Below are 11,913 nucleotides of genomic sequence, written 5' to 3' on the forward strand. Positions count from 1 at the left end.
CTTTATTCTTGCTGCCATGGTCACTTTCATGTATGAGATACCCAACTGAGGGCGAGCAATGGGCACCAGATACGGACAGACAGGAACCAGACCAGAACCAAGATTGTCTCTTCGGACAGGAGACTAGTTAGCTATTTCATTAATCACGAGATCCGTACCAGAGACTCTTTATCCCCATGGGCTATGGATTGACGTCCTCGACGCGTGAATGGCAGTGGCACGAATCCAAACAGCAATGAGTGGGCTCCATCCAGCCATACCAACAGGCTTTAGAGTGATATTTCATTAATTTCCAGCCAAGAGGCCCGACAGCCGGTCGGACCATGCTCATACAAAATGCTCACTTGAAATCTAAACACCCTAAAGAGCACACTATCGGTGGATACTCTCTGGTTCCACGTTCAATGACACATCCGCGATAAGCTTAGCGATGGGGTTGCTGAGACCGAACCATAGACTGAGATGAACGAAGAAGGAACGACACAAGCATTGAAGTCTTGGAGGGAATGCTTAGCACCTATACTCAGTTTGCAATTTCAATAGCGGACCATTCGATATCCCGCCGCTCTGTTTCAATGGACTTTTCGTTTGTTCGCCGATTACGCCGCCATCATGGCAGGATACCCCGGTACCCAGCTGCAATGTTGGTATAAGGACAAAACAATAACACCATCCTACCACCTAGAAGCAGAATGAAAGCAGAGCTTGTGTGAAGGTAACAGTTTCCCAGTCGTACACGGTGGATGAGAATCTAGATATGCAGGCGAAAACAACCTCCGAAGCATGACGCGTAACTGTGGAAACTCCTTTTCGGTAAAATTCAGCCTCGCTTTGCACACGCCATTATATAAAAGCCCCGTTGCAATGCCAGTCAAGAAACTTCATTCTCTGATCGTTCCACGAGGGTTCTGACCTCTCTCGGGGAGCTCGTGTAGATTTCACCGCTAGAAGCAACGCTGATAGCGGTCGACTGGGTCCGGAGGATACTGCGTTGGGAGGGGTGCGGGTGTGTTGTGTTTCTTCTTGCCGGGCTTCCCATATTGACGTGTAGAGATGCTGCTATATGTCTCGCGCTATTTGTTGGTGCCTCCCCGTCACCGTTTCGGCTCGGCCGCAGTGACGACGCAAAGTTGGAGGAAACAATCCCGGATCGACCACGCACGCCATCGTCGTCGGGTACCATAATTGGATTGCTCCTTTTTCCAACAACCATACCATTCCCTACAGTTAAGGCGCAAGAGCCTGACTCTACGCCTCGGACGGCCGTCCCGTTCGCTGTCCAACGCAGTCTGTCTCTCAGCCTTGGAGGCGGCCTCAAGTCCCCCCACGCTGCCCCGTCATCATTCGGCCGCCACGAATCTTGTCTCGTCGGAGCTTGTGCTATTGTCGGCAGTGTTTCGAGGAAGTTATGATCCGGCAATTCGGCGGGACGGTTCTCGTCTGAAAGCTCCACAGGTCTCTCTTCGTTGAACATTTCCCAGGGACCATGTGGATTCGGCTGTACTTCGCTGCCGTAGGCCTCAGAGGGGCCCCAGCCTGCTTCCGGGTGAACCCTGTCATCCGGAGGATCTGGATACTGGGTTTCATGCAAAGAGTTGTCGGTGCTATCGGTAGATGTCTTGGAGGTTTTCGAGCCCTTCCTCGGAAGCTCGAATATGCGTCGCTTCTGTCTGCTTGACTCCTCTCGTTTGTGTTTGCGTACGATGTATATGACCGCGAGTATCGTTATGCAGATGAGAGCTAGACACGCAAGAACGCCTCCTATTATGGCGCTGATGTTTAGCTTCGGGCCTTTGGAGCTACTGACGTTTGAGGGAGGTGACACCGAAGGCTGAGAGTCAGTGTTGTCCGCGCCGGGCGTTGCCTCCAACAAAGTGGTCGAGCTGGAACCGGTACTCGTTGAGGTTATTGCGGTAGTTGGTGGATTTGTTGAGGTTGAAGACGCCGAGGACTTGAACGAAGTGGGCGTCGCACTGGTCTTCTCTGACTCGGTAGTCGTCACCAAGAAGTTGTACGTCTTTGCAACCGGCCCGCAACCAACCTCGGTGTATGTCATGTCCGCCGCAAAAACAAGCAAATTAGCTTGACAGAACTGTCTGGACTGCGTACTATAACTCGGTCAGGGCAAAAACATCGGTGTCCAAGTCCAAGTAAGGATATAAGCAGGCACTTGGCAAAGTGCTGGAAAGATCTCTCCACACTGATGGCCAGACTGATTGCGCTTACCATGTTGTCGAGATGATACCAGAGCTCCCGTCCGTTTTCCCGCACCCTCTTTCACAAGTATGTGTGTCAAAACATTGTCCCACGAAACTGCAATCCGAGGCCGCCTGCACGTCGGCGCTGCAAAACCCCCATAGGCCGTTTTCAATGTCGATCCGACACTGGAACCCCTTGACTGCAGTGATTGGCAACGTTGGATTGCCGTTAGAGTAGCCACATGTTGTAAGGTCCATGTCGAATTGCCGCCTCAATAGTTTGTTCTTCGACAGTTCCGGATGTGGTGGTGGAGTCGGTCGAGGCATAGACTGTATGCCTGTCTCTCGCGCAACCGGCCAAGGAGTGGCGGCAGCACTAAGTACGCCATAGCAGAGGGTGATTAAAAGATGTTCGTGGAATTTCATTAGATAAATAGGGCTGGGCAATGCTGCCGAGCAATTTGAACAGCTGGAAATACGTCGACCGAACGAGGAAGGCAAGGACAAGAAGGACAGGGAAGAGTAAAAGAAGAAGGAGAAGAAGAAAGAGATGGAACCTGAGAGGGTATGATGACAGGAGTGGTCTTGAACCCGGCCGAGCCACAGCATCCCAGAAGGACGAGACCTGCCTCCATATTCTCGTTACCCCGGAAATTCGGACGACGCTGGTACACAGTCGAGCCGTTCTGATCCCGTTGGCTCCGCCGAGCCAAAGAAGACGACGTGATTAGCCGACGATAGCTATCATGCTGGGCCAAGGATAGAAACATCGGTGGTTTCCGCAAAGCGCTGCTTCAAGACATGGAGCCATCTGTGCTGTTGGTAGACTTTCAAGGGTGAACCAACGGCATCGTGGAGGCGAGCGTTTAGATAGTGCCGTTCATTGGTTGAGGATGGTGTACTCGCGCGGCAAACTGAGCTGCGGGAACCAATTTCGGCCGGCATGAGTGGACCTCCCGCTACGCCGCTCACCGGCATGGGCTTGAACAGCGGTGGGTGGTTCAACGGCGCGGGCTCGCTGGTCAGCAGTGTCAGAGCTAACTACTGGTTGTCGAATATTGAAGCTATTTTCAAGTGCTAATATCACTGAAGGCCCAGAAATGGATGGGTTTCCTGAGTAAATTGAACATACCCGGCCAGAGTCGATCTACCCTTTGCGAACGGAACGGTGTTCACCAAAGTAATTGTTTGAGCACAAAGATCCACGTTTGCCTATCGAGACTTCGATTGATACACCCCGGCACAAATGTGGATCACTGTACGGCCAGAACGGGGGGCGAACGCTTCAGTGTGACCCTACCTCCGTAATTAAGTCGACCATCGCTTGCTCAAAGAACATGGGCGCGGAGTGTGTATTGGTACGCAGGAACGACGGGGTGTCGAGGAGGCAGGCGCGGATATGAAATGGGAACGTTGCGCAAAAGGACCGCCGAGTTGCTGAATCTTTTTTTGTCCTTCTCTTTTCGTTTTTTTCTTCGATCTCGTCGTTTTCCTCCAAGCGGCCGCCTGTCTTTACAGTATCGCGTCATGTGCTGTATTCGACGTTGATCTTTTCAATGCACCATGAAGCCCTCTCTCGCCCATGGTCTCCAGATTTTGGCCGTTTGTCTGGCGCTGATCGGGCTTCTCGTCGGCTATGATCTCTTTTCCGGAAGGGCCTACCTCGGAGCCGCGTACACACCATTTCGTGAGTCCACACAACATCAAATTCTCTCCGCGATCTCCACCAAATGGGTTGAAATGCTAACAAGTTACAGGCCCTGTTCACTTTACCAACCCTCATCGTAACGCCAGCCACGCCATCCACGTTCCAACCTCAACCGTCATCCTCCGGCCCACACGGACGCCGACGCCGACCCCGAATCCCACACGGACCCCGACGCCGATATCACCCCCAGCCGGCAACGGCGATGGCGCCGCCTCCACACTCCCGGAGGGCGACCCGGAGCACCTCAAGAACGCGTCCAAATACATCACCGCGATCCTCGACGCCGACGACAACTCCCTGCCCCGTCTCGACTGCCCCCGCCCCGACATCTCGCGCTACCAGTACCTCAAGCCCGCCTCCTCGTCCTCCTCCCTGAAGAAGCCTAAGTTCTTCATCGCCCTCAACATCCGCGAAAAGGCCGACCTCCTGCCGCGCCTCATGGGCTCCGTCGTCGAGGCCATCCGCTTCCTCGGCCCCGAGAACTGCGTGCTCTCCGTCGTCGAGGGGAACTCCCGCGACGGCACCTACGAAATCCTCCACCTCCTCCGCCCGGAGCTCGAGAGTATCGGCGTCGAGTACCACTTCTCCCGCAGCGACCTCGACCCCGGCGCCGGCGACCGCATCGGCAAGCTCGCCGAGCTGCGCAACATGGCCCTCGCCCCGCTCGTCTCGGACCCCGCCCGCTACGCCGCCGACGCCGTCGTGCTCTTCCTCAACGACGTCGCCATCTGCCTCGAGGACATCCTCGAGCTCGCTCACCAGCGCCTCTACCTCGGCGCCGACATGACCTGCGGCTTCGACTGGACCTACGTCGGCCCGGACCCGACCTTTTACGACGTCTGGATCAGCCGCACCCTCCAGGGCGACTCCTTCTTCGAGATCCCCCCCGACGGCAACTGGAACTCGGCCTGGAACATCTTCTGGAACGACGACACGTCCCGCCGCCGCTTCGCCGACCACAAGCCGCTGCAGGTCTTCTCGTGCTGGAACGGCGCCGTGGCCATGACGGCGCGGCCCCTGCTGGATCGCCTCGTGCGGTTCAGGGCGCCCGGCCCGGGCGAGTGTTTCCAGGGCGAGCCGCAGCTGTTCTGCAAGGACCTGTGGAACGCCGGCTTCGGCAGGATCGCGGTGGTGCCGAGCGTCAACCTGGAATACAGCGACGAGGCCGGGCGGAAGATCAAGGCGGCCAAGGGCTACACCGGCCAGTGGGTCGGAGATGAGGACAAGGACGAGACCTTCAAAGTAGACTGGAAGGCCGATCCGCCCGAGAAGGTCAAGTGTATGGCTATTTATGATAAGCAGACGTGGGAGCCTTGGAACCAGGGTTTGGAGTAGCTTTACGAACTGTATGTATCTCGGATCTCAAAGGATGGATTGATAATACCCCATGTCGGAACCTCCCACCACCACCCCGTGGGAATTGGGAGCATTCCAGCCGACTCCATTCAGAGGTCTCAATCACGTCATGTGACATATCTGAAAACGATTTTTGTATTCTTGGGTGCTGAACGACGACACGTAGCTATGCTATGGGTAGACACACCTTTTCGCTGGTCATGATCATATCCTTCCGAAATCAACCAGTCCCTTTCCATGCTGTGGAGGGCCGAGCGCCGGCAGAGCAGACGCTGATATCTAACACTTCTTAATCTTCCTCGCACCTTCTGTCGCCTGCACACGCACAAAATTGCGTGTCTTCAGTAATCTATGTTCCGTGTAACTTCTGGTTGAGACCCAATAAGAGTTGCTTCACCGAGTTCATCAAATGCGACTCGATCCCGTCAAACCCCGCCTGAGGTGATGCCGAGGTACTGGCTTCCGCGGGCGGCGGCACGATGCTCGCGTCTGCCAGGCCGAGTACCCGGTCAATGGCTGACAAGGTGACTGCTTCGGCCTTACTCTCACCAATTCTGACTTTGAGGGCGTTCGACGAGACGTTCTTGAAACCGACCAGAGCATTAAACACCTTGGGGTCGAAGACATTGCCAGGTCCAGTCGGAGTTGGCGTGCCTCCCGATCCGGGAGTGTTGCTACGCGTGGAGAAGCCGTCCAGGAGCTTCTGTATACCCTTCATGCAGATATCCTCCATGGTCTGGTTTTCCGTGGCCGCGTTCTTGAGACCCAGGCAGCGGTTGAGAGCGGACATGACGATAGCTTCAGCCTTGGGGTTCTTTGCATTCTTTAGGTTTCCGATGAGGCCATTCTTCAGACCGTTGACGGCAGAGAGCAGTCTAGGTTGGATGACGGGGCGGGGTTCGGCTTGCGCCGGTGGTGTGGGAGTGGGTCGAGCTTGCTGTGGTGCAGCAGCGGGTATCTGTGGTGGTTGCGCTCCAGGGATGGCGGCCGGAGCAGGTTGTGTTGTGGGCGGAGCTGATGTCGAGGCGGTGCCAGCGCTGTCTTCGGACTTGACGGCGGGGTGGATAGGAGGCGGCCTTGATGCATATGGTGAACTGTATGTGGACGGCTGCCCTGCAACGCCCTGAGGCCGGGCAATGGCAGCAGCAGCCCCGTAGCCAGGGAGCGTTGCTGGTGCGACTGGTTGTGATGCCACTGGCGGCGGCGCGGGCTGGCCTGGCGTTGGCGTGGCCCCCGGAGGCGAGTAATGAGTCGTCCTCGCCGCTGCTTGAGCTTGAGCTTGAGCTTGTTGCCCGGCGTAGGCTTGCGCGTGGTAGTTGTGCGGAAGATGCTGGTAGCCAGGGGGCATGTGGCCTGGCTGCTGGGCGTACTGCGTGTATGCCGGGTGGCTGTAGTGACCGTAGCCCGCACTCACGGATCGATCTGGCGATGACGCCTTGCGTTTCTTGCCAGCATCGAGCTCGACGCCGGGAACCCTCGACCACAGGCCTGTGGTGTCGTCCTTCTTGAACGCCTCGTTTCCGATGAGATTGTGCCGCACGCTGGATTCCCATCCCTTCGTCTCTGTGTGGAAATAGAACCAGGGATACCTTTGAGTAATCCGTTTGTAAATCTGTTTGAGGGTGAGGCCGTCGGGCCCCGCCGCAGTGAGGGTCTCGTCGATGAGGACGCCGTAGTTCTTGTTCGGCTTCTGCAGCTGTTCCTCGGTATAGTCCTCAATCTTGAGTTCCAGGGGTGGCGATTTGGGCCGGACCTTCTTTTCCTTCTTCTCCTTTGCCCGCCTTTCGGCATCCGACCCTTCTGCTCCATCTTCGCCCTTGGGCTTCCGAGGTTTGTACTTGCGCTTCTCTGGTCGATCGCCCCCTTCTTCCGGTAAGGGATGTTTGCGTGGTCGCCCGACCTTTCTCTTAATAGGGGGCTCTCCGGGAGGCGGTTGTGGTAACGTCTTCTTGGCCATTTCCTGTTGAGCCTTTTTGAGCAGCCGCTGTTCTCGTTTGGACATGAAGCCATTCTTCGGCGGTCTGCCGGGCCCTCGTTTCTTGTTGGGGTAGCCCAGTGGCGCTCCTGCTCCCATCAGAAGGTGCGCCATTTCTTGTTCCTCCGACTTGACTTCTGTTGTCGGTTGGATATCTTCAACTTCTTCGCCATACTCTTGGTGCAGCTCGCCCTCGGCATCTGCATCTGCATCGGCATCATCGTCGGCATCGGCATCGGCTTCAGCTTCCGCTTCTAGTGCCGCTGCTGCCTCGGCCACCTCTGCTGCCTCAGCTACCTCTGCTGCCTCTGCTGCCGCCTCTGCAGCTTCAGCCTCGGCTTCCTCTGCCTCTTCCGCCTCCGCCTCCGCCTGTTCGGCCTCGACTTCAGCGTCTTCTTCGGCTTCATCAATGTCCATATCGAGATCAGATAGGCCTGCATCGGAGGGCGCTGGTGAACTGAGAGACGAATCGCTTGTGTCATCCAGGCCGTTGCCGTGTGATGCCTCAAACTCGAAACTCATCTCCTTTCCACCAGTCTGCTTCTTCTTGAGCTTGTCCTCCTCCAAGTACTCTTCGGCGCCCGTCCGGCCCTCAGGCACGCCGTTGATGACGAAGCGAAAGTCGACGTCTTTGATCTGCAGTTGATCGCCACTCCGCAGCACGGCGACACCGTCCTTGTGGTGTACGTCGTCGATGAAGAAACCATTCTTGTGAAGCGGGATGGCCTCAAAGACCCCCTGCTCCTTGTTGAATTGAATCTTCAAGTGCTCCCTTGAAATGGCCTTGGTCTTTTTCGCAATGTCGGGTCCTGGCGAGTGGATGCCGATGAACGGAACGTGGTGAGGAGAGGGTCGTAATGAAGCTAGATCGACGGCCGCTGCGCCGGGCGTGTGCGAGACATACTGACGGTTGGAGATGAAGTTTTCGTCTGCTTCGTCCTCTTCCGGCTTCTGCGAAGATCCAGTGCTAGTGGTCTTGCGGCGCTTAGCCGGTCGGCCGTCTCCTTCGCTATCGGATTCGGGTCCCAGCATGCCTCCCTCTTCACTGACGTACGATTTGCTGAATTTCCTCTGGTTGAAAGGTTCTGGGGGCGGCAGTCCGTCGCGTTCGTATTCTTCGGCCTTTTTCCGATACTTCTCATCCCTCTTCGCCTGCATGAGCGCCTTTTGATCACGGCCGATAATAACGGCGTAGGTGGTCATCTGGAAGACACTGTCGGCGAATTCTATTCGCGCGAAGGATTCCAGGCCCTGGGTCGCGGCGGCGAGATTATGTGTGCTTGCGACGAGGGGATCGTTGCCATTGCCGATGGTGCTGGGGAGGGTGACCTGGGCCGGCGTGACGGTCGGGGGCGGTGACATCTGGTTAGACATTTGATTGCCGGCCATGTGCGCGAGAGCCATCATCATGTAAGCGTGGTCCATGTTCGGCATTGGGGTATGCGGGAAGGACGAAGCGAAGGGGTCGGCGTCCATGTTGTGAGCGGCTGAAGCCGGGTGCGACATTGTCGCAGACGGAGCGGTGTTGGCGTGGGCGTCGGTCATGTCGGTATCGGCGGCGCCCGGGGTTGATTGGCGTTTTCCCGAGGTGTCGGGGTTCGATTGTGGGTGGGCAGCCAATGCGTCGGCGCGCGGCGGCTGCTGATGGGAAGAGGTCGCGGTCGCGGTCGTCGCGTTCGTAGTGGTGTTGTGGTCGTCGGGGTCAGGTCGACCAGGCGTTGGTGTTGTCTTGTTCTTGGGCGGCGGCGTGGTCGGCACGGGCGCCAGGCCATTTTGGCCGGCGTTGGACGAAGTCATCGCTGCTCTGTAGTCGGACAGATCAGCTCCTTCGCCGTCGGCAAGCCAAGAGAGGCGTTTTGGTCAGTTGCGACAAGGTTGGACCTGATGAGGCTGCAAACAATGAGAGAGATGCCAAAAAAAATACCAGTCGTTCTTGCCGCGATTGCAAGGTCGGTGGAGGAGGTCGCGGCGCTGATTGGCCGCTCGGTGGGATTCACCTGGATTATGGGCCAGCCTTTCCCCGCGCTGCGCAAGTACCAGGTACCTTTTTCTGTCCCTTCCCTTTGAAGGAGGAGCGGCCAGCCCAGCCCGACACAGCCAGCCCCTTGAGCGCCGTCCCTGCCTCCCTTTTTTCCGTCCGGGCGCCTGCCTTTCCCGCCAATTCAATCCAATTGGGAAGTCACCAACAATCAACAACGCACCTGCTCATCAACGGCCATTCATGCAGCTTTCCATGGTAGCTACCTAGGCTTTTCAAAGGCAGGTCCCTACCTACCTACCTAGATCCAGTTGGCATCGCCCTCACGTTCATTCAATTGATGACTCATCTCCTATGGATCCCTCATGCACCTCCGCATCCATTTTCTACTCCTCATTGGGGCCCAGCGCTGTGGTTCGCTCAGCCGTCTTGCGGTGAGCAACACGCTGTTCACGATGCATCTCGGTCAAGATCCGAAACACCTCCAGTCGACTTGGAGACGGATGGGCAGATGTCGCGCACACCACCCTGCGTAGATCGCTCAAACTTTCCGACATCGGTTCCCACTTCTCTCGGTCAAGATCCAATAGCGGTCGGTCTGTCGGTGAGGAAGTTGCTTATGCCGTCCTCTCACCTACCGCCCTCTCCTTAGTTATCCCTGGATGCCGACTTTTATGATAATAGAGCCTTTTCACTGGCTACTAACAATGTACAGTATGATGTGCCAAGGGCTTCGATCATAAAACAATCGGAACCCCCACGGGCCGTTAGATACATGGGGTCGGCATTGTCTAAACCTGCAGGCCGGTCTGATGCGTTACTTTGTCCTTACTGGTGTGTCCCAAAAAGCCCAGCGGGCCACAGCGGTTTGCGACATATTATTGTAAGCCTGAATGGTAACCAACCGAGCGAGATCCAGTTTACTTTACAACGAGGCATTCCACATCAGCGACTTGAAAGAAGAGGCCCTGGGAGAACATGCCTATTGACACTAAGACCTACTACTACTGGAAGAAAATCCCTTGCGTACCTTGCTAAGCGCTGAAGATGGTGGGATCTTGCAACCTGGTAATCGAGGACCCTTCAGGGTGCCCTATCAGGGTTTGAATGACTCGTTGTTCTCAAAAAGCGGTAGGATCGATGTACAGCAGGTAAGATGTCTTGAGTCCGTTGAGTGTGTTCGCACTTTGTGCATTCAACTCTACCATAATCAAGCTTACCACCATCCGATGGATAGGACACCCGCTGGGATTGGTAGAGGTGGCATTGAGAAAACCCCGGAAGCCACTCAACTCAGAAGCGGTGCGGTCTCGCCGCCAATCAGAGATCTCCTGCTCTCCCACCACTTCTGCGTCCTGTCCGAGAGCCGGTACGCCCAGTAACACAGCATGCCTGCAATAAAGCCAATAGCGTCATTGCGGAAGGCGAGAATGCCCGCCGTAGTCATCAGCATGACCGTCCATCTCTCGGCCCTCTCGTTGTCCGAGAGCGTGCGATGCTGCCTCGTGAAGCCGCCATCTCCGCTACCAACAGAACTCTCCCAGAGATCCGAGGCGCCATGATTCAGGCTGTGCCCAACCTTGGCCAGTTCGAGTCCCGCAGCGATGACCATGACGCCCAGCAGACTCTTGGGGTAGTGCTTAAGCAGGTCGATAAGAGAGTTCCCGAAGAAGACACCCAGGACGATTTTGAACAGGCCCAAGACGATGACGCTTGCGCCGCTGCGTGCTCCGAAGCGGTACTGCGCCGCGAGCCCGCCAGCGCCGTGGCACACGGGCATGGCGCCCCACCAGGTGCCGATCAGGTTCATGACTCCGACGCTGATGCCCATGGCGGTTACTGACGGGGTGGGCATATCAGGGAGCAGGTCGGCCGCGAGGGCGCTGACGGCGATGACGGAGTTGAGGGTGGTGAGCGGCAGCTGGCCAATGGCCATGGACAGGGGCTTGTACTTGAACCAGTCAAGGTCCCATTGGAACCAGTGAGGCTGCCAGATGTCGGGAATGCGGAGAATGTGGACGTCGTCGCGTTCCGTGAGGATGGCGATGAAGGCGAAGACGAGAGACAGAACAAAAACGCACAGCGCGTAGGGGAAACGCGGTAGCCTCTGGGTGAAGATGAGCAAGAGGAAAGCGGCGAGGGCCCAGAGCCTGTTGTCGACGACGGGGTGCGTCCAGTGCAGGTCCCGGAGCAGGCTGGAGCCGGCAGCCATCACAAGAGAGAGGCCGGCGCCGAGCTGGATGCCCTTCACGACGGGTACGGGGACGTTCCTGGTGACCCAGCGGATCAAGCCCGTGAGGCTCATTACGAGGACGGCCAGACTGACCCACTGGCCGGCGGCCATGACGGTTTGGATGTTGCCATATTCGGACCGTGAGATGGCAGCGGCGGCGATGGCCTATGGTAGGTCGAATCAGTATTGTCCGGTGATGTTTGGTGTTTGATACAGATATTTTACCTTCATCGGCTGCACAGGTAGCGGGATGCCGAAGACGGCGCCAGTCACGACGTTGAAGATTCCGGAAAACACTAGAGTGCTGTCAAGGTAGATGGAACGTTGGACTGCCAATGCGATCATTAAGGGCAGGAGAGTTCCCAGGTCGCCGAGAGCCCCAGAGATCTCGGCGAGGGGGGAGCGGCGCAGAGTCGCAACATTGTGTTGTTGGACGCGTTTCAGGTGACTTAGAACAGTCGCCAT

General features: G+C 56.7%; 4 protein-coding genes across 4 annotated transcripts; 1 reads left to right on the top strand and 3 right to left on the bottom strand.

The window, feature by feature from the left end:
* Nucleotides 1-871: 871 nt before the first annotated feature.
* CH63R_09380 (uncharacterized protein) lies at nucleotides 872-2,056 on the bottom strand (the record flags this gene model as incomplete). Its single annotated transcript, XM_018304354.1, has 1 exon — nucleotides 872-2,056. The coding sequence occupies one exon, from the start codon at nucleotides 2,054-2,056 to the stop codon at nucleotides 872-874; it is 1,185 nt and encodes a 394-aa protein (XP_018156377.1).
* A 1,705-nt stretch (nucleotides 2,057-3,761) lies between these two features.
* On the top strand, nucleotides 3,762-5,241 carry CH63R_09381 (alpha-1,3-mannosyltransferase CMT1; the record flags this gene model as incomplete). Its single annotated transcript, XM_018304355.1, has 2 exons — nucleotides 3,762-3,885; nucleotides 3,956-5,241. The coding sequence occupies 2 exons, from the start codon at nucleotides 3,762-3,764 to the stop codon at nucleotides 5,239-5,241; spliced, it is 1,410 nt and encodes a 469-aa protein (XP_018156378.1).
* A 370-nt stretch (nucleotides 5,242-5,611) lies between these two features.
* On the bottom strand, nucleotides 5,612-9,034 carry CH63R_09382 (Forkhead domain-containing protein; the record flags this gene model as incomplete). Its single annotated transcript, XM_018304356.1, has 1 exon — nucleotides 5,612-9,034. The coding sequence occupies one exon, from the start codon at nucleotides 9,032-9,034 to the stop codon at nucleotides 5,612-5,614; it is 3,423 nt and encodes a 1,140-aa protein (XP_018156379.1).
* Nucleotides 9,035-10,503: 1,469 nt separating this feature from the next.
* On the bottom strand, nucleotides 10,504-11,913 carry CH63R_09383 (Sulfate transporter; the record flags this gene model as incomplete). The annotated part of the gene is made up of 2 exons (XM_018304357.1): nucleotides 10,504-11,613; nucleotides 11,674-11,913. The coding sequence occupies 2 exons, from the start codon at nucleotides 11,911-11,913 to the stop codon at nucleotides 10,504-10,506; spliced, it is 1,350 nt and encodes a 449-aa protein (XP_018156380.1).

The sequence above is a fragment of the Colletotrichum higginsianum genome, chromosome 6 (genome assembly GCF_001672515.1).
Source record: "Colletotrichum higginsianum IMI 349063 chromosome 6, whole genome shotgun sequence".
NCBI classification, from domain to species: domain Eukaryota; kingdom Fungi; phylum Ascomycota; class Sordariomycetes; order Glomerellales; family Glomerellaceae; genus Colletotrichum; species Colletotrichum higginsianum.